This window comes from Pyrus communis, chromosome 5 (assembly GCF_963583255.1).
Source record: "Pyrus communis chromosome 5, drPyrComm1.1, whole genome shotgun sequence".
Lineage (NCBI taxonomy): Eukaryota > Viridiplantae > Streptophyta > Magnoliopsida > Rosales > Rosaceae > Pyrus > Pyrus communis.
The window spans coordinates 1,298,707-1,321,842 of record NC_084807.1 but is presented as its reverse complement, the minus strand read 5'-3'; the positions used below and the strand labels follow the sequence as shown (position 1 = coordinate 1,321,842).

The 23,136-nt window shown below is 36.3% G+C and overlaps 2 protein-coding genes and 2 non-coding genes across 4 annotated transcripts; all 4 read left to right on the top strand.

Annotated features, from left to right (window-relative positions):
* The first annotated feature begins 5,796 nt into the window (after positions 1–5,796).
* Positions 5,797–7,517, top strand: LOC137733511 (uncharacterized). Its single transcript, XM_068472658.1, has 4 exons — positions 5,797–6,054; positions 6,166–7,092; positions 7,249–7,332; positions 7,512–7,517. Exons 1-4 carry the CDS (start codon positions 5,797–5,799, stop codon positions 7,515–7,517), a joined length of 1,275 nt encoding a protein of 424 aa, XP_068328759.1.
* Positions 7,518–10,572: 3,055 nt separating this feature from the next.
* LOC137734883 (alpha-N-acetylglucosaminidase) lies at positions 10,573–21,394 on the top strand. The gene is made up of 19 exons (XM_068474196.1): positions 10,573–10,883; positions 11,714–11,787; positions 12,373–12,584; positions 12,954–13,075; positions 14,268–14,353; positions 14,501–14,595; positions 14,798–14,879; positions 15,157–15,263; positions 15,433–15,463; positions 15,805–15,922; positions 16,672–16,722; positions 17,336–17,445; positions 17,610–17,712; positions 17,966–18,064; positions 19,015–19,125; positions 19,585–19,832; positions 20,216–20,453; positions 20,771–20,849; positions 20,936–21,394. Exons 1-19 carry the CDS (start codon positions 10,668–10,670, stop codon positions 21,178–21,180), a joined length of 2,427 nt encoding a protein of 808 aa, XP_068330297.1. The 5' UTR covers positions 10,573–10,667; the 3' UTR covers positions 21,181–21,394.
* Positions 13,476–13,587, top strand: LOC137735832 (small nucleolar RNA U19). The gene has a single exon (XR_011068734.1). It is a non-coding gene; the product is annotated as a small nucleolar RNA U19 (small nucleolar RNA).
* LOC137735836 (small nucleolar RNA snoR138) lies at positions 13,646–13,798 on the top strand. Its single transcript, XR_011068738.1, has one exon. It is a non-coding gene; the product is annotated as a small nucleolar RNA snoR138 (small nucleolar RNA).
* Positions 21,395–23,136: the final 1,742 nt, after the last annotated feature.

Here is a 23,136-nt window from a genome sequence, read left to right as displayed (position 1 = left end):
ATGAGGTGAGTGGGAAGTATATAAAAGGAAACTTTAATGAAAAGTTCATAGTAATGTTCACTTTAATGAAAAACCACATTTTTACACCAAAAAGTCAATCATGGTACTATTCACTTTACCCTTTATTTTGTCATTATCGTTAAAACTCAAAATTTTTAAGATTTTTTCATTAATTTTCCTTATATAAAATGCATGAACTTAGGTCATCGGCAACCGAAGGGTCTAGAGGGTTAGAAGACTGAAAATAGCTTTAAAACCATCTCCAACTGAGGGCTAGGCCAAAGGGCTTGTGGGCCCCACCAAGCCTAAACCAGCCAATCAAGCCAGTGGGCTGGCCATCTCCAGCCAGCCTTTTTTTTTTTTTTTTCCATTTGCCCAGCCCACTTTAGGGTTTAGGGTTTAGGATTTTTTTTCTTTTTTTAATTTCTAATTTTTTTCCTACACCATTTCTCACATATTTTTCATCATTTCATACTATCTTACCTCATTTTATTTCAATTCTTCACATTCCATACTATAGCCCTTTGGCCCTTAGTTGGATATGGTTTTTTTGTCACATTGCAATGTTTGGCCTATGGCCCTCTGACCCCTCGGTTGGAGATAGTAAGAAATATGGTTCTACATTGTTCATTAAAATATTAATTTCTTGGAGGGACAAAGGGCTAAAACGAGCCCTCTGACCCTCCTTCAGTTGGAGATGGCCTTAGGCCTTTCACAAGTGTCTGAAAGTGATTTTAATACTATTATCTTCTTTTGAAGATTATTCTTTTTTTTTTTTTAGGATTTTAGAAGGTGCATTAGTTTTAAGAGGATAAAGTTTTATAAAGTCCATCAAAGTATGAGGTTGATCATTTTGAGTTTAGAGTTTTAAAATGTTCATAAAAGTATGAGGTTGATTGTTATGGGTGTAGGATCTTAGGCCATCTCTAATCGAAGGCTGGCCAGAGGGCTCATTTTAGCTCCCTGGCCTTCCAATAAATTAATATTTTAATGAACAGTGCAAAGCCATATTTCTTAAGCCATCTCCAACCGAAGGCTGGCCAGAGGCTTGTTTTAGCCTTCTGGCCCTCCAAGATATTAATATTTTAATGAACAGTACATGACCATATTTGTCTTCGTCTCCAACCCCAAAGGGCCATATGACTTGTTTTAGCCCTGTCACAAAAAATCATCTCCAACGGAGAGCCAAACATAATTTATTATTTAAATTTAACAACTACAACAACTTAAATTTAAAAACTACAACTTATATTTAAAAACTACAGCTTATATTTAAAAACTACAACAATAACTAGCCCAAAAAACAAAACAAAAAATAGAACTTAAATTTAATGAATGGTTTAGATATTTATAGGAAAAAAAATTAGAATTTTTAAGAATTAAAAAAAAAAAAAAAAAAAAAAAAAAGAATCCAATGGTAACTGGCGTCAGCTAGCTGTTGGATTCGAAAATTTGTTTAAGTATTCTTGTTGGTTATATCCAATAGGAATACTCAGCCCTCTGGCCAACCCCGGGCTGGCTGGATTGGGTCAACCCTTTGGCCCTTTCAGATTTCGTGGGGCCTACGAGCCCTCTGGCCTAGCCCTCGGTTGGAGATGCTTCTCGAGCTATTTTCGCTCTAGACCCTTCAGTTGGAGATGACCTTACCATCTCCAACCGAGGGCTATATGGCTCGTTTTAGCCCTGTCACAAAAAATCATCTCCAACCGAGGGCCAAAGGGTCATAGGGCCAAACATAATTTATTATTTAAATTTAAAAACTACAACCACAACAAATTAAATGTAATATAATTAAATATTTAAAATAAATTGTGCAGGGAACATGCTTATGAAAGGAACTACAACTACAACTACACCCATTATAATTATCCCACATCGGCCTTGGGAGATGAATGAGAAAGGAAACACGCTTATAATATGAACATCCCAACTTTGACCAAATCACCTTCATGGCCCAAAAAATCTAAACCCATAATTAAATATGTTTTAGAAAATTTTGGCCCAAAAAACAAACAAAAAAAAACTGTAATTTTTTTTTTTTTAATATGACGTCAGCATGTGGCCCTGCCCGGGACTAGCTGGGTTGGGCCAGCCGGTTGGCCCTTTGGCCCTTTTTTGTCCAATGGGGCCCACGAGCCCTTTGGCCTACCCTTGGTTGGAGACTGTTTTCGGGCTATTTTCGGCCCTCTGGACCCTTCGGTTAGAGATGGCCTAAGAAATATGGCCTGGCATGGTTCATTAAAATATTAATTTCTTGGAGGGCTATAGGCCTAAAACAAGCCATTTGGTCCTCCTTCGGTTGGAGATGACCTTAGATTGTTCTTTAGGGGACCTTAGAGCTTAGGGTTAAGGGGTTGGGTTTTAGAATTCTTAACAAATATGTCAATAATATAGCATTGATACTCAATACCAATATTGCTGTTCATGTTGTATGCAATCAATATTTGAGTGGATAGGATGTTAGGTTTCTACCCATAAGTCCCGGGTTCAAAACTCCCTTTCTTCTAAATTATTGTATTAGTATATGGCCTTTCTCATATTACCCTTTTCTTTTGGTCAAAATAACACCGAAATAGCCACTTAGTTATACGGTTTAGTGGTATTCCTCTTTATTTGTAAATGAGAGGTTTTAGGTTTGATTCTTACCAAAAGCGAATTTGAACCACATTATGGCTAGCCTATTATGAGGTTTAGCCTACTCAATGGAAGTTCTTGATGAAGTTTGGTTTGCACATAACATTAACAACTGCTTCTCCAGAAGGTGCTTTTACTAACAGAAGAGCCTTTAAGTATTTCCGCTTAATGTAGTTATAAGCACTTTTGGTTGTTCATAAAGCACTTTTAACACTTCAATGCCCAATTTAATTTTTTTGGTTAAGTTTGGGTTGGAGCTTGTTTTCTGCTTAATTATTGCCTCTTTTCGACCCGTATCATTTCTTTCAAATCTTATGTTCTGTTTGCTTGTCCAGTTTTGGTTGTTCATAAAGCACTTTTAACTTCCTCTTCCTTTTTTCTTCGTTGAAGCGGGAGGGTCTTTTGATCTTTTGCTTTACCTTTTGTTTCTTCAACAACCTTTTGCTTTGCCTTTTGAGTCAAGCTACTAGATCCATACGTTGGTATATATACGGGGTAGTGGTCCGTCGGAAAGGGATTCACACAATCTACCAATCCGAATATTAGAAATTTAGTCCAACGACCAAAGTTAATATAATTTTTAAAAGAGCCTCATATTTGTAGTCGTTTAATCAAATTTCAAGAGTTCAGATGGGTAAATTTGGTGGAAGGAATCCGGAAATGATCCCTTTATGTGGTCCATCATCCAATAAAAAGCTTACTAAGTTAAATAACTCTTTATTTTAATTTTTGAGATTGAACTGGTTCTTGAATTTGTCCACTGCTAATTATTTTGGTTTTTTAATAAAAAATATTAATTTACCTATTTTATTTTTGTCATTTACTTTCAAGTTATTAGTGTAAATATTCATAAAAATACTTATGAGGTGAGTGAGAAGTAAATGAGGTGCATGAACTTAGGTCCTTTCACAAGGAACTAGATCCCCTCCGGACCCAAAAAAACTGAGCTTCCTAAGCAAAGGATCTGGGCCGTTGAAATTTGATCCAACGGCTACAAACAGGGGACCCTTTAAAAGTTATATTAATTATAACTGTTTGATCAAATTTCAATGGTCCGGATCCTTTGATCCTTAGGTTCAGTTTATTTGAATCCGGATGGGATCCGGTTCCTTTTACAAGTGTCTGAAAAGTGATTTTAAAACTATTATCTTCTTCTGAAGATTATTCTTCGTTTTAGGATTTTAGAAGGTCTATTAGATTTAATAGGGTAAAGTTTTATAAGGTCCGTCAAAGTATGAGGTTGGTCATTTTGAGTTTAGAATTTTAAAATGTCCGTAAAAGTATGAGGTTGATCGTTATGGGTGTAGGATCTTAGATTGTTCTTAAGAGGACCTTAGAGCTTAGGGTTAAGGGCTTGGATTTAGAATTCTTAACAAATACGTCAATAATATAGCATTGATATTCAATAACAATATTGTTGTTCATGTTGTATGTGATCAATATTTTAGTGGATAGGATGTTAGGTTTCTACCTATGAGTTCTGGGTTTGAAACTCTCCATTTTCTAAATTATTGTAATAGTTTCGATCTCTTTCCCCTCCTCTTATAATAAATAATAATTTAGAAAAAAAATCGTTGACATGTTGTCCCATGTATCGTATCAGGTTACTTTCGACACGGTCGCACCGTACATTTATTTTACAATGACAAGCATATGAGCTTCATATAAGGGAACATCGAACAATACATTGAAATATAATTTAATGATTTAAAAAGAAATTCAGCCATCGCCTGCCACATTATGTGGTTACAAAATATAATTTAAGTAGATTGTCTTTCTCGTAGTACTTTTTGCTTTTGGTCAAAATATCACCAAAATAGTCAATTAGTTATATGGTTTAGTGATATTCCTTTTTATTTGTAAATAAGAGGTTTTAGGTTCAATTCTCGTCAAAGACGAATTTGAACCACATTATTGCTAGCTTATTATAAGGTTTAGCCTAATCCTCCACCTTTTTAGTGTAGATAAATATCGTTTATTAAAATAAAATAAAAAAACCAAAGTATGAAGGGAAAAAAAAAAAAAATCAGATTTGGAGAAGTAATAAGAGCCTGCAAATACATCTCCTCCAAATCTGACGAAGTGAAATTGTTAGTGTTTTGCCTAATACTAATACACTCCTAAGGTGATTTGCGTGTCACATGGTGCGTTTAGACCGAATTGCTAAGGGAGTTGACCAAAAACAGTAATTTTGTACCTTCTATTACCCGCTTACCTTCACAGCGATTTCTCGCGGCTATAGCGCAAAATTTCGCGATTCTTTGGGATTCTCTCGAAAGGTGCGTAGCGATCCGGTATGACACCTCCTTCTCTTGATATGCTCTTGATGGCCCTGTTATTAGTGGGTTTCTTCTTAACTTGCTTCTTTCATTGTGCGGTGGCGAACGATGTCGTATTTGTTGGAGGAGTTTGAAGTCTTTCCACTTTCATTTTTTGGGCTCAGTATGACTTGAATTCGGATATTTGCTGGGAGCATTGGTTCTGACGGGTGGAAAGCGGCGTTCCGACCGCGGTGGTGGTAGGAGCTAGTTCTCAAGTTGTTGGCCTTTGTTTTTGTTTTGGGCTCAAAACTTTATTTTGGGTTTGCCTTGGTCCATATTTTGGTTGTCTGCGGATTGTATTTGGGGCTGCTCTTTTGTAATTATGTTAGGTTGGTAATGATTTTGTAATCTATTACGTATTACGATGTAATGATATTCTTTTTCATTCTGTAAATACGAAAGCTAAGTCCTATTTCCCGTCAAATTTGAATTTCAACTAGAGACTTAACTATTCCTCCACTTGTGTTGACAAATATAGTTTGTAAAAAAATTAAAAAAATAAAAAAAATAAATATAAAAAAGTACTATTGGAAGAAAGCATACTTTTACTTTTCCATGTTTCCTTCCATGTTTACTTTTCCATGTTTCCTTCCATGTTTTATGCTTCCATGTTTCATGCTTTGTGTTTTCTTTTTTTATGTTTTGCTTTTCCTTGTTTTCGGCTCCTCCCGTTTCTTTTCCTTGCTCATTTATATGAGCTTCCTTGTAATTGGTTTTATACAATTTCACACAATACAAATATAGACATTCAAAATTCAATATGGTATCAGAGCAGTGACCCTAACCGGCCTGTCTCTGTGGTGTTCTCTTGAGAGATTTGTGAGCTTCTTGTCCTTCAATCATGGCTGAAGAAAGCTTAGTAAATTTGGAAGGAGACGGCTTTCATGCTACTCCACCATCAACACACTCAGATATTGATATCAACCCAAATCAACGTCTTAGTTCTGTCTTGCTAAATGAGTTTAACTATCTTCCATGGGAGAGAGCAGTTTCTCTTGCTCTGGGAGGACGATCAAAGCTTGGTTATGTTAATGGTGCTATTCCAATGCCTGAGACTACCTCACCGAAGTATGATGCTTGGCTATGCAAAGACCAGTTGGTCATGTCGTGGCTACTCAATTCCATGGATCGTAAGATTGCAGAAATTTTTAGCTATGCTGAATCCTCCATGACTCTTTGGAAAAATCTCAAGGAAATGTATGGAAATTAGAACAATGCGGCTAGAGTGTTTCAGTTAAAGAAGGACATTGCTGGTTTGCAACAGGAAGGGAAGCCATTTGTGCAACATCTTGGAAAGCTGACCACTATGTGGAACGAGCTGAATGTGTATCGACCACACACCATCGACGCTGCTGTGCTAACTAAAAGAGCCGAGGAAGACAAAATATTCCAACTCCTAGCAAGCCTGAGCCCTGAATTCGAAGATCTTCGAAGCCATATCCTCATGAATCCCAACCTGCCTTCTTTTTCAAGTGTGTGTGCCACAATTCAAAGAGAAGAGGTTCGAAGGAAAGTCATGACCTTGGACATGAAGGCAAATATACCAGAAGCTAGGGCTTACTTCTCTAACCAAAAACTTGGTGAGGAGAGAGGCTACAAAGGAAAGAAAACTGGCTTAAAATGTAGCCATTGTGATGCTGGTGGGCACTCAAGAGACCGATGCTGGATTCTTCATCCAGAGTTAAAACCAAAGTTTCCTAGGGATAACAAAGGTGTCTCGAAAGGCTCGTACAACCCTTCTTACAAGGCAAATCATGTTGCCACAACTTCTTCTGATGGAGCACTGAAGTTCACCACTAATCCAGCTGCACTGATCAACGAGTTTGCTATGTTTCTTCACAAGAAACAAGGTCTTGGAGATAGTGAAGGACCACTAAATCAGTGTGACAACAATCAAACTGCACTACTAGGACAGTTTGCTGGCTTCCTGGCTGGAAATGAAGGCGTGGTACAAAGGGACATCCCAGGTATCTTACACTCCTTCTCAACTGCTCTCAACATTGGTAATGTGCATGATTATTGGATTATAGATTATGGAGCTACTGATCATATGACTAACAAGTCTACAAACTTGCATAAATTTGAAAAATTTTCTATTCCATCCCAAGTGTCAGTTGCCAATGGAAAAAATGCTATGGTTGTGGGAAAAGGAAAAATACATTTGATCTCAAGTGATGTCGAGTCTGAGGCTCTTTATGTTCCCTCATTCCCTTTTCAACTTTTATCTGTTAGCAAGATCACAAACTCATTAAATTGTCTTGCCATTTTCTCTCCCAAAAATGTGATCTTTCAGGATGTAGTCACCAAGAAGACGATTGGTGAAGGATTTTTCTTAAATGGTCTCTACTATCTTTCCAAGCATATTCAAGTTCCCAAGGTTTTTCAAGTCACTTCAAGCTTAGCTCAAGAACAACAACTTTGGCACCAACGTCTAGCACATCCTTCTGAAAAAGTTCTATCCACCTTGTTTCCAAATATGTGCAAAGTTACAAGTCCTTGTGATGTTTGTCATTTTTCTAAGTTTACTAGATTACCATTTACTTCCTCTTTGTCTAGGGCTAGTAACCCTTTTGAAATTGTGCATTCCGATGTTTGGGGACCAACTATAGAGTCTTTTGATGGATACAAATATTTTGTAACTTTTGTGGATGATTTCACAAGGATTACTTGGTTGTATCTTTTGAAATTTAAAAGTGAAGTGATGGAAGTTTTTCAAGATTTTCATAGACTTGTGGCCACCCAATTTGCTTCAAAAATTCATATTTTACGATCAGATAACGGCACAGAATATATGTCTCATAACATGTCACACTACTTGAGCACGCATGGTATATTACACCAAACAAGCTGTGTTGGAACACCTCAACAAAATGGGGTGGCCGAGAGGAAGAATAGAGATCTACTTGAGAAGACTAGAGCTCTTATGTTTCACATGAATGTGCCTAAGAAGTTTTGGTCTCAAGGAGTCCTTACTGCGGCATATCTCATCAATAGATTACCTAGTAAAGTGTTGAATTTTAAATCACCTTATGAGGTCTTGAAAAATAGAAAGATCAACTTTTCCCATTTGAGAGTCTTTGGGTGTACATGCTTTGTTCACATTCAAACTCAAAATCGTGACAAGCTAGACCCAAGGGCTGCCAAATGTGTCTTTCTAGGTTATTCATCTACCCAAAAAGGTTACAAGTGCTATAATTCAACAACTAGAAAAATGGTTGTTTCAAGGGATGTTAAATTTGAAGAACATGTTCCTTACTTTTCACAATCACTGGATTACTCTAGACAGGGGGAGCATTTGATGGACTTATTTCATTTTCCATATCCAAACGGAGAAGATGCAACATGCACTCCTAGTGATCATGTGCCGGATGATGTTAACCTTCACTCGGTGGAACATCTTGAAGATGAAAACCCTTCCTCATCAGAGATTCACACTGCACCCTCCAGTGATCCTTCCAACCATGATGTTGTTCAAATACCTGTAGTTCAATCTCCTATAGTTCGTCGCAATCCTGCACGAGAGAGGAAACTTCCATCCAAGTTGCATGATTATGTGACCTACACTGCCAGGTATCCCGTGACTGATGTTATTGATTATAGCAAAGTCTCATCTTCTTTTGCTACATTCCTAAGTGCCATTAATGAAGCTCGAGAACCTCAAAGTTTTCAAGAAGCCAATCTTTACAGTGAGTGGAGAAATGCTATGGCAGAGGAGCTTCAAGCCCTCCATGAAAATAACACATGGACTATAGTGAAACTTCCAAAAGGCAAGAAGGCAGTGGGGAGTCGTTGGGTGTACAAAACTAAGTTTCATTCAGATGGCACAATCGAAAGGAATAAGGCTCGCTTGGTTGCTCGAGGTTTTACACAAACCTATGGCGTCGATTATAAAGAGACATTTGCTCCGGTGGCAAAAATGAACACTGTTAGAGTATTGTTGTCGGTTGCAATTAACAATGCATGGCCTCTCTTTCAAATGGATGTTAAAAATGCTTTCCTGCATGGTGAACTTGAAGAAGAGGTTTACATGAAGCTACCCCCAGGTCATCCTCAATCAAACAATCCAGAAATGGTGTGCAAACTCCATAAATCCATTTATGGTCTCAAGCAAAGTCCACGTGCATGGTATGCCAAGCTCAGTCATGTTCTGGAAAGGGTTGGTTTTTGTCGAAGTATTGCGGATTCTTCCCTATTTGTTCGTTCCAGCTTAGTGGGTAAACTAGTTGTGCTCATTTATGTTGATGATCTAATTGTGACACGTGATAATATGTCAGAGATTAATGCTCTTAAACAGTATCTCAACAACAAGTTTGCTATCAAGGATCTTGGCACTCTCAAATACTTTTTGGGCATCGAGATGGCACACTCTCACAAGGGTTTCTTCCTCAACCAACGCAAGTATGTCATGGATCTTCTTCACGAAGCAAAAATGACAGATTGCAAGCCTGCTCGTACCCCCTTGGATAGCAACTTGAAGCTAAAAACTCACGGTGATCCAATTCCCAATTTAAGTTACTATCAAAGAATGGTTGGCAAACTCATTTATCTGACTATCACACGTCCTGATATATCATATGCTGTCAGCATTGTTAGCCAATTTATGCACTCTCCAAGCATGGATCATTTGAAGATTGTTCATCGTGTGCTACGTTATCTTAAGGGTTCCATTGGTAGAGGAATTCTTATGCGCAACAATAGTCACACTCAGATCTCAGGCTATACCGATGCTGACTGGGCAGGCAATTCTCTCGATCGCAAGTCTACCACTGGGTTTTGTACGTTTGTGGGAGGCAACCTAGTTACCTGGAAAAGCAAGAAACAAAGTGTTGTTGCACGCTCTAGTGCAGAGACAGAGTATCGTGCTATGGCGTCCACTGCTTGTGAACTTATTTGGCTCAAAAGCCTTCTGTTGACTTTAGGTTTTCCTCATCAACAACCCATGTCCCTACACTGTGATAATCAGGCCGCGATGCACATTGCATCGAATCCTGTATTCCATGAGCGAACTAAACATATTGAAGTTGATTGTCACTACGTCAGAAATCAAGTTCAGTCCAAGGTGATCGACACTCACTACACGCGCAGTCATGATCAACTTGCGGATATTTTCACAAAAGGATTACCCTCTGCTGATTTTCAACGTCTTTTGTTCAAGCTTGGATCAATTAATCCCTTTGATCCAGCTTGAGGGGGAGTATTGGAAGAAAGCATACTTTTACTTTTCCATGTTTCCTTCCATGTTTACTTTTCCATGTTTCCTTCCATGTTTTATGCTTCCATGTTTCATGCTTTGTTTTTTCTTTTTTTATGTTTTGCTTTTCCTTGTTTTCGGCTCCTCCCGTTTCTTTTCCTTGCTCATTTATATGAGCTTCCTTGTAATTGGTTTTATACAATTTCACACAATACAAATATAGACATTCAAAATTCAATAATTACGTATTACGATGTAATGATATTCTTTTTCATTCTGTAAATACGAAAGCTAAGTACCATTTCCCGTCAAATTTGAATTTCAACTAGAGACTTAACTATTCCTCCACTTGTGTTGACAAATATAGTTTGTAAAAAAATAAAAAAAATAAAAAAAATAAATATAAAAAATTACTACCAGTAACCTGCCAACAAAAGGCTTTGCAATCAGCGATGATTCTTCTTAAGACAAATTTCAAAAATTGAGCCGGTGATACCCACTCTATCATACCATCCGAAACCATGTCGAATTTCAAAATCCAGCTGCTGATTTTGATTGCTGTATTTATTGTACCAATCCTAGCTGTATCAGCAAAAGCAGAAGCAGTTGCGGCGTTGCTCCGCCGTCTGGACTCCAAACGGTCGTCGGCTTCGGTTCAAGAAGCTGCAGCTAAAGCTGTTCTCGAAAGATTGCTTCCAACCCATGTTCACAGTTTCGACTTCAAGATTGTCTCCCAAGTACTATTCTTTTTCCTTTTTTCGCTCAAAATTCTCACATTTGGATTCTGGGTTTGACTATTTGTGTTATTTTTTTTTACTGCTTTTTGTAGGAAGCACTTCTGCTCATGAAAGCGCTTTTGTTATAAACATGTAGAAAATTTTATTATAAATACAAGTGCTTCGTGGAAATGCCCTGGAAGTTACATTTTTTTTTTTTTTGTTCAACTCACTGCAAGTTATTTATGAAGTTTGGTTTTGCACATAACAACTGCTTCTCCAGAAAATGCTTCTACTAACAGAAGCGCCTTTAAGTATTTCCGCTCAACGTAGTTAGTTCATAAAGCACTTTTAACACTTCAATTGGGCATTTCAATTTAGGTTTTTTGGTTGAGTTTGGGTTGTAGTTTGTTTTCTGCTTAATTATTGCCTCTTTTCGACCGGTATCATTTCTTTTAAATATTTATGTTCTGTTTGCTTGTCCAGTTTCATGTTTTAAACTTAACTTCCTTGTGATACTCTGCTTGGTTACTGAGAAAAGGGAGGAAAAGAAAAACAGGAAGTAGGATCCAACATAATCTCAAAGGAATAAATATGTGTATCAGTGTTTGCATTATTCAGTTTCTGAGATCTATATCACTATATGGTTGTATGATATGTTTGCTTGTTGAGAAAACATAGGCAAGTATGAAACTTTAAACTATACCATTCATGATTGAAGTGACTGATACGTGATCGGCCACAAACATTTTTTGCTTTTGCTTTGGCATTCCCTGTAACTATCTCTGGCTTTAGTCAAACATTGATTTCATTGTAATTCATCATGCTAACTGCTTCAAATTCGATATCAGGATGCTTGTGGTGGACACAGTTGCTTTATGCTAAACAATTACAACCTGTCAAGCCGACATGGTCCTGAGATACAGTATGTTGAACTATGTCTTGCCAAATATAGTTACTTTTTTCTTCTTTTCCAGTTTTGAAACAAAAGTTCTGGCATATATTTATGTGCTTGCATGCAAAGTTTCAGCCTATAAAATATAACTAAAGCCTTTAGTATTGTTGCAGAATTTGTAAGAACGAAACTTCTGATCTTAAAAGAATTTAACATTCTAAATCATAGAAATTTGAGGACAGGGAATGATTGGCTACATTATGGAAACTTATTAAGTATTGATTCAGCACTGCTTGAAATTTGTTTGGGATATGTGTTTTAAGTAGCTTATTAAATAAATTTTCATCAAGAGTTAGTCCCAATGAAGAAGGTGTGATATACCAAAACCAGTTACTAATGGGATTAACGTTTTGTGACTAGATGTTTTCATTTTTTTATTCGCACCTGTGATATTCTCAATTGCTTGCTTTGGCAATATGGATATATTGTTTATCTCACAAGTATGCAAGGATAAATTGACCTGAAGAGCTAGATAGCTTAAAACTCAATGATTGTAAGAAATTAAGAAGGAACATCTGCAGTTGTAATTTTATGATTATCACGGTCCTCGTTCAGGGTTAAAGGCACCACAGCAGTTGAAATTGCATCTGGCCTCCACTGGTATTTGAAGTACTGGTGTGGGGCTCATGTTTCCTGGGACAAGACTGGTGGTGCTCAGCTAGCTTCCATCCCAAGTCCAGGATCACTGCCTCGTGTAAGAGATGAAGGGTTAAGGATACAACGACCAGTCCCGTGGAACTATTATCAAAATGTTGTTACATCCAGCTGTAAGTATTGACTCTTTGTATCTGCTTTTGCTTCAATCAGGTTGTCTATACATTGTTGTACTTTGTCTCACTGAGAGTAAAAAAGGCAGCTGAGTGCATGAGGGTCTGCTAATGTGAAGTCTAGTGGGGTGAGACGTAAACAACTGTGCCTGTGTTTTCACAGAGAGGGTTTTATGAATCAAACTCAATGTGTTTGACAGTACAACCATAAGAGAAATAAGAGGATGAAAAGTAAATTAAGAAATGAAGAAAGTATACTTAATTTGCATTAAAAAAAAACTTGTAATGTAATACTTTTACATTAGTTGATATGTTTATCGTGACAATGGAAAATTGATAAACTGTATGTGATATGACACATTTTTGCAGATTCATTTGTTTGGTGGGATTGGGAGAGATGGCAGAAAGAAATAGACTGGATGGCTCTTCAGGGGATTAACCTGCCTTTAGCATTCACAGGGCAAGAATCAATTTGGCAGAAAGTCTTCATGGTAAATTATAAAAGCTCTTACACATATGAAGGTGTTCATCAAATTCTAAGCTTCTACAGTATATGTCTTGTATATGTTGCTGCTTTTAACATGTATGCATAGCTTGCTTATAGGAACTGGAGTTTCTTAATTAGCACAAGGCTGCCATGCATTAAAAGGAGAACATAAAACCTTGAATGTTCAACATGAGAGAAATACAATTTTCTATTTTCTGATAAACTTTACGATGTATTGCATATATGCTTGTTTGGTCTGTGCTCATGTGTATCACAGTTAGAATACAATTTTACAATTTTACAACTGAATAGTCTCTGGTCTCTTCCTGTCGATGATATTCTTTTGTAATTTTATGTTTATTGAATGCCTTTTGAGTAGCCATATGAATAGGTTTGGATTTCATATATGGCTTAGTTATGAGGCAGATATTGATTCGGCTTTTTGTAGCTGAGGCCTTTTGAGGGGACTCCTTGTCTCTTTCTCATCAATTGTCCTCCAAGCAGTCTCACACATTCTCTAACTAACCATTTTCCCTCCCTTCTTCTTTCTTATTTTTTTGATTTTTTTTAAATCATTGCCCGTCAAATAACCAGAAGGCGAAAACAAATCCCACACCATTTGGTTTAAACTGGAGCACACAATGTTTGAAAGCTATTTGAGGGTGATGAACTCCATTTTTCATCCTTGGTTCATCTTTCAAAAATCAAAACTCTGCTTCGAATATTTCACTGCATTTAATTATTTTAATTTTAAAACTGAAGCGAACTCCCAATACAAATAAACGTTCCTGTTTCTAAGTTTCTAAACTTTGCCCTTGGATATTATTATTTTATTTCCCATCTGGCTGACACTTCTGCTGCTGCAACTTAGTTTCTTACCAGAGATGATTTTATTTTGTCATTGGAGCTTACAGTCAGGTCAATTTTCTATTTGTCATTCCAGTTCTAAATTCTAATATAGAGAAAACAAAAAGGACACTACAAGAAAATCTTGTTTCATTCTAGAAGTCAGCGTGACTGATACGCTACATAATGGAAAATGAATAATTATGATATTTCAGAGTTAGATTTATATTCTGTTAACGTTTTTGCCTTATCTAAAGTCTAGGCAATGCACATTTGCTAAGTACGTAAGCATAGTATTGGTGCCTGCATCATTCTTCTCATCAGACTTGACTAGAATATTCTTATTGTAGGATTTCAATATTAGTAAGGAAGATTTGAATGATTTCTTTGGTGGACCTGCCTTCCTTGCATGGGCTCGCATGGGAAACTTACATGCGTAAGTGGAGGTGATACAAGATTTTATTACCCTGTGCACAGGTCTTCTAAAACACAATAAGTCAACTGAAGAGGCTATACTTGATGTTTTTTGTGCACTTGATCACGTGCTTTTGCTGTAAAGAAACTGACAGTAGTCTTGTAACAGGTGGGGTGGGCCTTTATCACAGAATTGGTTAGATCAGCAGTTGGTTTTGCAGAAACAGATATTATCTAGGATGTTAGAGCTAGGCATGACTCCAGGTGATTGCCAGTTTTTTTTACTGCAAAATTAGAAAATTACCGAGATAATTTTTTGTCAAATGATGCTCCACCAATACTAGTGATACTCTTTTTTACACATATCTTCTAAACATGTATTATGTTTCAAGGGGTTATATAGTGACATAGTACAATGTCACTTGGATGATGTGGCTACTCATGTGTGATCTCTTCTTTGCTTCAGTGCTGCCATCATTCTCTGGAAATGTTCCAGCGACTTTGAAGAAGGTGTATCCTTCAGCAAATATAACCAGACTTGGAGAGTGGTATGTGATCTTTTATTTTACCATAAGTTTGTCACTATATATAGCTCCCATGTGACGTAGCTTTATGTGACCTAGACGGTCACTGAATTTCTACGGCTGAATTACGTTAAATCACTTTTGAACAAAAAATGTAAAGTAACCGCATTAGATTTACCACCCTCATTTTGACTTCCATGTTTGCAGTTGGAAAAGTGTCCCTTTCTGGATGTACAATATGTTGGAAATAGATGTGCTATATATTTTTTCTGAGATTTTCCATATTTGTTGTTATGATTAGGAACACTGTTGATGGTGATCCTCGTTGGTGCTGTACATATCTTCTTGATCCTTCTGATCCTTTATTTGTTGAACTTGGGATGGCTTTTGTTAGGCGACAAGTTGAAGGTTTGCTTCATGTCTCTTAGTTATCACTTCAACTTGCTACAATCGTCCATTTGTGCATAGATAGTGACCATGGATGATTTAACTGACAAGAACCTAACCATGATGTCTCCAGTTTCTTGTCATATTTTCTGGTTGTTTGACTAATTTTCATGGCTTACATTTTGTACAGAATATGGGGATGTGACTGACATCTATAACTGGTAACTTCTCACACTTATTCTTTCATGGTATAGTACGTTATTAAATCATGTTCTTTTCCAACTCAAACTACTTTTATATTTTTCTGTTGCAACTACTTTTATATTCTTAGTAATTCCCCTTTGGGCACCCCTTGGTGGTTAAGGGTTATGCATCTACGGTCAACCATTCAGACCTGTCTTAGGCAGGCCGTTTCTGTCGTCTTTGAACTTTATTAACTAGTTGAAACAGAACTCTTCTCTTACATCTTTCCCGACAACTGCAAGATATTCCTTGCATGTTATAGATTTCTTAATTTTGCCTACTAAGTTTATTTATGTAAATAATGCTGTATTTTATGCAGTGATACCTTCAATGAAAATACTCCACCTACAAATGATACAGCATATATCTCATCACTTGGAGCTGCTGTGTATAAAGCAATGTCTAAAGGTGATAAGGATGCTGTTTGGTTAATGCAAGTATGCTCCTAAGTTCTTCAAACCACTCCTTCCCCTCTCAATCTATTTCAATTTAATTTTTATGATATATTCAAGTATTTAATAGTTTCTGCCCTCAACACTCATGACTTAAATATACTGAATCTTAAATGGAAGGACCTTAAGGATTTCAGTGATTTACGAAGTTTGCAATGAGTGGTACTCATCATGTCGATCAGTTTCCCTGTCAATTTGCTATACATTGTATAATGAACACAATTAATCGCTACTCAAAATGCTTTTAGGGGGGGAATGGGGTCAGCCATATGACACCCTTTCTATGAATTCATTTTTATCTACTAATCTATAATTAAGGAAATACTTTGCATCAATAGTTACCAACCCTCAAAAATTTGCATTGAGACATAATACAAATCATTAACCACAGCTATAGTTCAAAATCAAGCAGCATATCGGTGTTATCTCCAATTGTTAATATGTATATATATTTATGGTATGATTTTACTTTTTAAGTTTTTAACCCTGCATGGCAGTACACTATGCGTCTTAATAAATAAACCAAAGTATCATCTGGCTCATATCATGATCAGTTGGAAATACACAAGGGTGTTTCTATTGGTTTTTAGGGTATCACATGTGACCAATTTATTTGTTATGGACCTTGACAATGCTAAGTTCGATAAATGTGGGAATTGAGTTGCTTGTATATGAGCAATTTGACTCAGTTATTCATATAATTACTCCTGACTGAAAGTTTTATCATTTTGCAGGGTTGGCTCTTCTACTCAGACTCTGCTTTTTGGAAACCACCTCAAATGAAAGTACGCATTTAGTTTGTAGATAATGATACAAATCTTAGCGTGCTATAAACATTGAATAATTCCTGTTGTTTATTGGAGCAGAAGGTAGCCTTGCTCATATGAAATATGCAGGGCTAAAAAATTTAATATTTGATGTGTGTGTGTGTGAATGTGAAAGGGATTTCTTCATAAATTAGTTATATTGTGATTCCCGGAATCCTGGTACAGCTTTTGGAATAAGTTGATTAGCAACTAATAACCATAGAATGGAAAACTTAAGCATTTTGGTAAACGCTGTAATAAGGAGAAAAAATCAGAACTAATTGCATCCAGAACACCTGGAGGCAGTTGAACAGAAAGACATCAGATCCAGCCATGTGCATGAAAAGTATATGGCAGTGCCATTGAAGTAGGGCTTTTGGTGGAAGATAATAGAGGAACAAGCTCCATCCTTCACCGTCAGGGTTCTGTAATCATACAACAACAACAACAAAGCCTTAGCCCACTAAGTGGGGTCGGCTATATGAATCCTAGAACGCCATTGTGCAATATTCAGTGGCTTGAAAAGTCATGTTTTCACTTTAAACTTATCATTTGTTAGTCTTATTCTTTAACAACTTAAATATATGTGCAGGCTCTTCTACATTCTGTTCCGTTTGGAAAAATGATAGTTCTTGATCTATTTGCGGATGTCAAACCAATATGGAAAACATCATCTCAATTTTATGGCACTCCTTATATTTGGTAATTAGCTCTTGAATTTGTTAACTTTTAGTTAATCTTGACTTCTTGAGTGAGAAGCTTAATCTTCAAGATACGCCTCTATTGATTTGTTAGTATTTACATTAAGTTTCAACACCTGTGATCAAAATGTTTTTTTTACTTGGCCAACTGTTTATCTACGTCAGGTGTCTCTTGCACAATTTTGGTGGAAACATTGAAATGTATGGCATATTGGATGCAATTTCTTCAGGTCCAGTTGACGCCCGAACTAGTGAAAATTCTACTATGGTATGCCAGATACCTTGCATGCATGTCTTATTACTGTAAAAGACTTATGTTTTTATGTTAGTCTATACTTTCTCATGTTCAAACAAAAGTGCCAATATCTTGCCATCACACTACAAAACGATATTCTGTGACCAATATTTATTTAGTTATTTATAAAATAACACTGGGAAATAGAAGTATATTTCATAATTTTATGTAATAAAAAATTACTTTTTTTAGGCACACTTAAAGTAACTTTTCGTTATTATGATAGGTTGGAGTTGGCATGTGCATGGAAGGTATTGAGCACAATCCAGTTGTTTATGAATTGACGTCTGAAATGGCATTTCGCAGTGAAAAGGTTCAAGTTCAGGTATTTATGAATTTTTAAATGTTTTGCAATAATTGGAATAGTTAGGGATGCTGTTAGTTCCTTTTTAAGTGTGTAAATATTTGTTTCTGTATTCTAATAAGAATAAATAGTTTATACATTGGTTATTTGCAACTATGACGTGGAGTTGTGGACATAGGTGAGCATGAGTAGTTACCGTGTGGACATCTAACAAGTGTTAAGGATTTATTCTCAAATATTCTGAACATCAATGTAAGTGTAACAAAGTTGATGCAGTTCCGCACATGGGAAAGTACCAAACTTTAGGCTTTAAACAAAAGAGATTTAGTACGATAAGTCTTGCTTCACTATGGTACTTACGGTACAGTATAAGCCCAATGCATGGCTGTGTGGAGATTTTATAATTTACTTTCAACAGTAAATGATTTTATTGGTCAACAATAGTTAAGCAAGTGATGTTTCAGTCTTTTTATTTAAGTTTTTGCCATATGTTGTGGTCTAGATAATTTCTATTATGTATTGATCCAAGAGATGCTCTGATCTTCCAAAACTTTACTATTATGTGTGATTGAGTGAAGGGATGCTCTGATCATTTAAAACACTTCAAGCTCTTTTGGGAAACCTCGCATTATTTACTTATAAGGAATGAAACAACTTTAATTTGGTTTTGGATCATGATACAGATATGTCAAAGTTTCATTATCTTCAATGGTTGTTGATATGATTACACCATTAACACATACGATTGTCAAGCATCACAAAATGGAAGCTCTAAACGTAGATGTTTGGAAGATGAGAATGCAGTTGCTTCTCAAAGAACAGGGTCTTTTTTTTTTTTTTTCATTCTACAAATAGCTGTTAAAGATGATAGACTTAACTCACTTGAAGTAATTAAGATGAGTACAGAAACAGCATTTTGTGTTGATTGTTGGTTGCTGACAATAATTTATGTACGCATGCGCTCTTTGCAGGATTGGCTAAAGATCTATTCCCGGAGACGCTATGGTAATGCAGTTCCTCAAGTTGAGGCAGCTTGGGACATCCTTCACCAGACAATTTACAACTGTACAGATGGGATTGCTGTACGTATCTCAATAAACTCCATTGATCCAATGCGTATGACTTTTTATTTCTTCAAAAACATAATTTTGGAATGATCATCAAACTATGAAGGGCATCATACATCACTGTGCTTCCTTATGCGAATGGTTATCTCAAGTCATTTGATGCATCTATGACATTATCCAGACTGAAAAAGGGGAAAAAGCATAACCATGCTTTATCAGTTAGTGGTATTGTTATCGGATGGACACTTTTTGATTCATCTATGGCTTTGATCATGTTTCATGTATTTCATTTGAATAGTTTTTGACGAGGCAAGATGTGATGTTTCCATAATCGATAAATTTTAACTACAATGCATTACTTATGTTAGTAACTTAGGCGTGATAGGTGGATGTAAATAAAATTTGATTCCTGTAGTTAATGATTTGTGTCTTTTCACCGTACCACGAATGATATGGATATTTAACTTGTCGCAGGACCATAACACAGATTTCATAGTCAAACTCCCTGACTGGGATCCATCACCAAATCACATATCAAACATTTCAAAACAAAACCAGATGCAATCATCCATCCTGCTCGATAAAAAGAGAAGAGTTTTGCTCCAAAAAACCAGCTCTAATTTGCCTCAGGCACATTTGTGGTATTCTACTCAAGAGGTGGTCAATGCTTTACGACTATTCCTTGACACTGGAAATGAATTCTCTGGAAGCCTGACATATAGGTAAAGGAAAAACCGCTTTCTTGTGTTATGAAATCTGAGATATATGATCCGACCTGTATTCACATGATAAATATAATTCTCCTGAATGAATCACTTGCTCCCTGCAGAGTATTTGTCTAGATTTTGTTTTCCTTGGTGTCATAGCATGCATAGTAACCACTCTTTAAGTTCACTTTCCTTCCAGAGGTTGTTAAATACAAGTTCTTTATCTGCTAGTTTCTTGACAAAGGAACTCAGCTGAATAAAACGCCTTAGACACAAAAATGGATCACGATAGGATTTTACGGTTATCTTCAAACATCCAGTTACTTCCAGTAAGCCGATTGTAGGAAAAGGGAAATAAAACATTTGATCATTCCTAATTATTCTTGGCACCGTGACAGATATGACTTGGTTGATTTGACACGGCAAGTACTTTCAAAGCTAGCGAATCAAGTATATCTGGATGCAGTGACAGCTTATCGGAGGAGGGATGTAAAAGCTTATAGTCACCATAGTCAAAAGTTTGTTCAACTCATAATGGATATTGATGAACTGCTCGCTTCTGATGATAATTTTTTACTTGGAACCTGGCTTGAAAGTGCAAAAAATCTGGCAGCTAATCCTACGGAAATGCAGCAGGTGAGAGCAAATATTTCCCTCTTTGGCCTATTTGCTTTTAGCTTTGAGAATTTTCTTGGGGATAACATTGCACAGTTAGTTTAGACATATCAGCATGACGCAACACCTTAGTTCGATTATTGGGGTTAGCTAAGCCACACATTTTTCCATTTCCTGATCTTAATTTATACATTATAGGCTTATGTTCTCTGTGCATCCAAGGGAAAAGAGCCATCTTGTCTTTTCTCCTGGGTTTTCTGCACTGTATTACCCTGCTAAACATCAGGAGTTCAGCCCAAATTTCACCTTACGAAATGTTATAAACTTTATTTTTTCAGTACGAGTGGAATGCAAGGACGCAGGTGACAATGTGGTTTGATAACACAAAAACCAACCAGAGCAGGCTTCATGATTATGGTAATCCTAACTTCGACCTCACTTAATGTAACTCAAGCGTTGTCGCTTATTTTTCTTTGTAACATTGAAATTCTTCTTGTCAGCAGCAAATAAGTTCTGGAGTGGGCTATTGAAAAGTTACTATCTACCTCGCGCTTCAACCTACTTTGGTCTTTTGTCGAAAAGCTTGAGAGACAATGAGGACTTCAAGTTGGAGGAATGGAGAAGAGAATGGATAGCGTTTTCAAACAATTGGCAAGCAGGTACCGAACTTTACCGGGTGAAGGCAAAAGGAGATGCTCTTGCTATTTCTAAAGCATTGTATGAAAAATATTTCGTTCGAGCAAAATAGGTTCTTATTGTTAGAAAAGAGAGAAGTGATTGTGTTGTAAAGTAGCAAAACATGTGCTAGGTCCATTCCTTACTCATAAGAGCCCTTTGCATGTTGCATGGCAATAACTTAGGGTCATTGTTGTATCTCGAGCAATGATGTAACAGAAGTAGGGGTGCAACTTGGATAAGATTAATCGATTTGGACTGGTTTCGAGCCAAAATATTCTAAAATATTCTGTCTGTTTCAAATCCAAAACCGAAATTCGAAATCCAAAAAAAAAAAAAAAGAAAAAAAAAAAGAGGGATAAGAATGAGAATGTATTTAATAATTCGAATCTGATCAGAAATTTCGAAATTTGTATAATTTTGTTACACTGAAATCTGGTCTAAAATTCCCGCTTAGGTGCTAGGTAATTAGCTACCGTTCTCGATTAATCCCCAGGCGTTTAAAAATTAAGAAAGGACGGCTAGGCGCTGACCTAGCCTGACTAGACCCATCTAGGCACCCGCTCTTCGATATAAATTAGATATATTTATTTTGCATTTTTTTAATAAATTGTAAGAAATTTGTTGAATATTTAGATGAAAACATATAATCATATGCTTGTTTCCCATGTTTTCATTATGTGACTTATTTTAACGGAAGTTCTAACAGAGTTGATGAAAGGGACTATAGCTGCACGTTTTGATAAGTTAAGGGACTAATGATCACAAATTTTTATTTGAGAAATCATAGCTATTAGTAATTAAATGAACAAAAAAAATATACCTATTTTGAGCATAGCAAGAGAATTTTTATGAGCAAAAAAAAAAATTGGGCATCATCGAGTACCCTACATAAATTAAAGCACCGTAACCCTAAAAACATATGCAGCTTACCAACGGAGCCCAATTAGTTAAGCTGCAAATTCGAAATCAGAGATAATCTTCTTCCTCCTCACAAACCCTAAAAACAAAACAAACGTGCAAGAAAGCATACCAAGATCTAGAGAGGATTGTCCGGATCTCACCTAGGAGCTTCGTCGTTTAACCATAACACCCCTCACATTTAACCGATTTTGTGGTGTCAATGGTCGTTAACCATTCGTCAATCCATAATCCCAGATGAATTTTGGCGGGAACGAGTACTTGCGACTACTGCTAATAACCGTTGCAAAATGATTGAATTTAGCCATAAACTCGACGAGTTCTAGTAATCATCGTCCAACAAGAAAAAGCATAATAAGGTTGAGAGAGGGGCGAGTGATGATGTGCTGCCAGTCTCCAGAGCAACCAAAGGAGGTTGTTCTCTTAGACCTACTCCAATCTTTGGAGTAAAATTTAAATTTTAGGTTATAAACTTACTCCAACTTACTCTAATCTTGGGGCAAATATAAGTTAAAACTTAAAACTCATTTCTGGGTCAAATTTAGCCTAGGATTCTCTCAGGATTAGTGGGGTTGGTCCATTATATATGTATATTTTTTTTAGTTTTATATTTATAAATTCATTGAATCCAACAATTAAGATCTAATTTAATGAAATCCAACGGTAAAAAAAAAAAAATATCTAGTGGTCCAAATTTAAATTCAACAACTAAAGTAATTAAAAAGAAATTCTTTTATGTGTTTCATATTTTTTTCATAGTGTTTCACGAGTTTCATGGTGTCGGTTAGTAAATTTTCAATATTTGTCTGAATCTAATTATTTTTAGGTTAAAATGTTCATAAAATTAAATTAAGATAGTCTACCCAATTTTTTTTCTTTTAAAAAAGTTGCTTTAAGAAAAAAAATTAGGCTAAATTCATTCTTTAAACTAAAATTTTAACCCAGAAGGGTTGGAGCAAAAAAATTATTTTTAGGTTAAAACTTAAATTTTCCGGATTAAAAATTTTAAATTTTAAAGGGGTTGAAGATGGTCTTAGAATAGCGCTTGGGTCCGAAAGAGGAGTTATTTGAAAGAGCGAGGGTGGTGGGAAGACGATGGAGAGGCCCA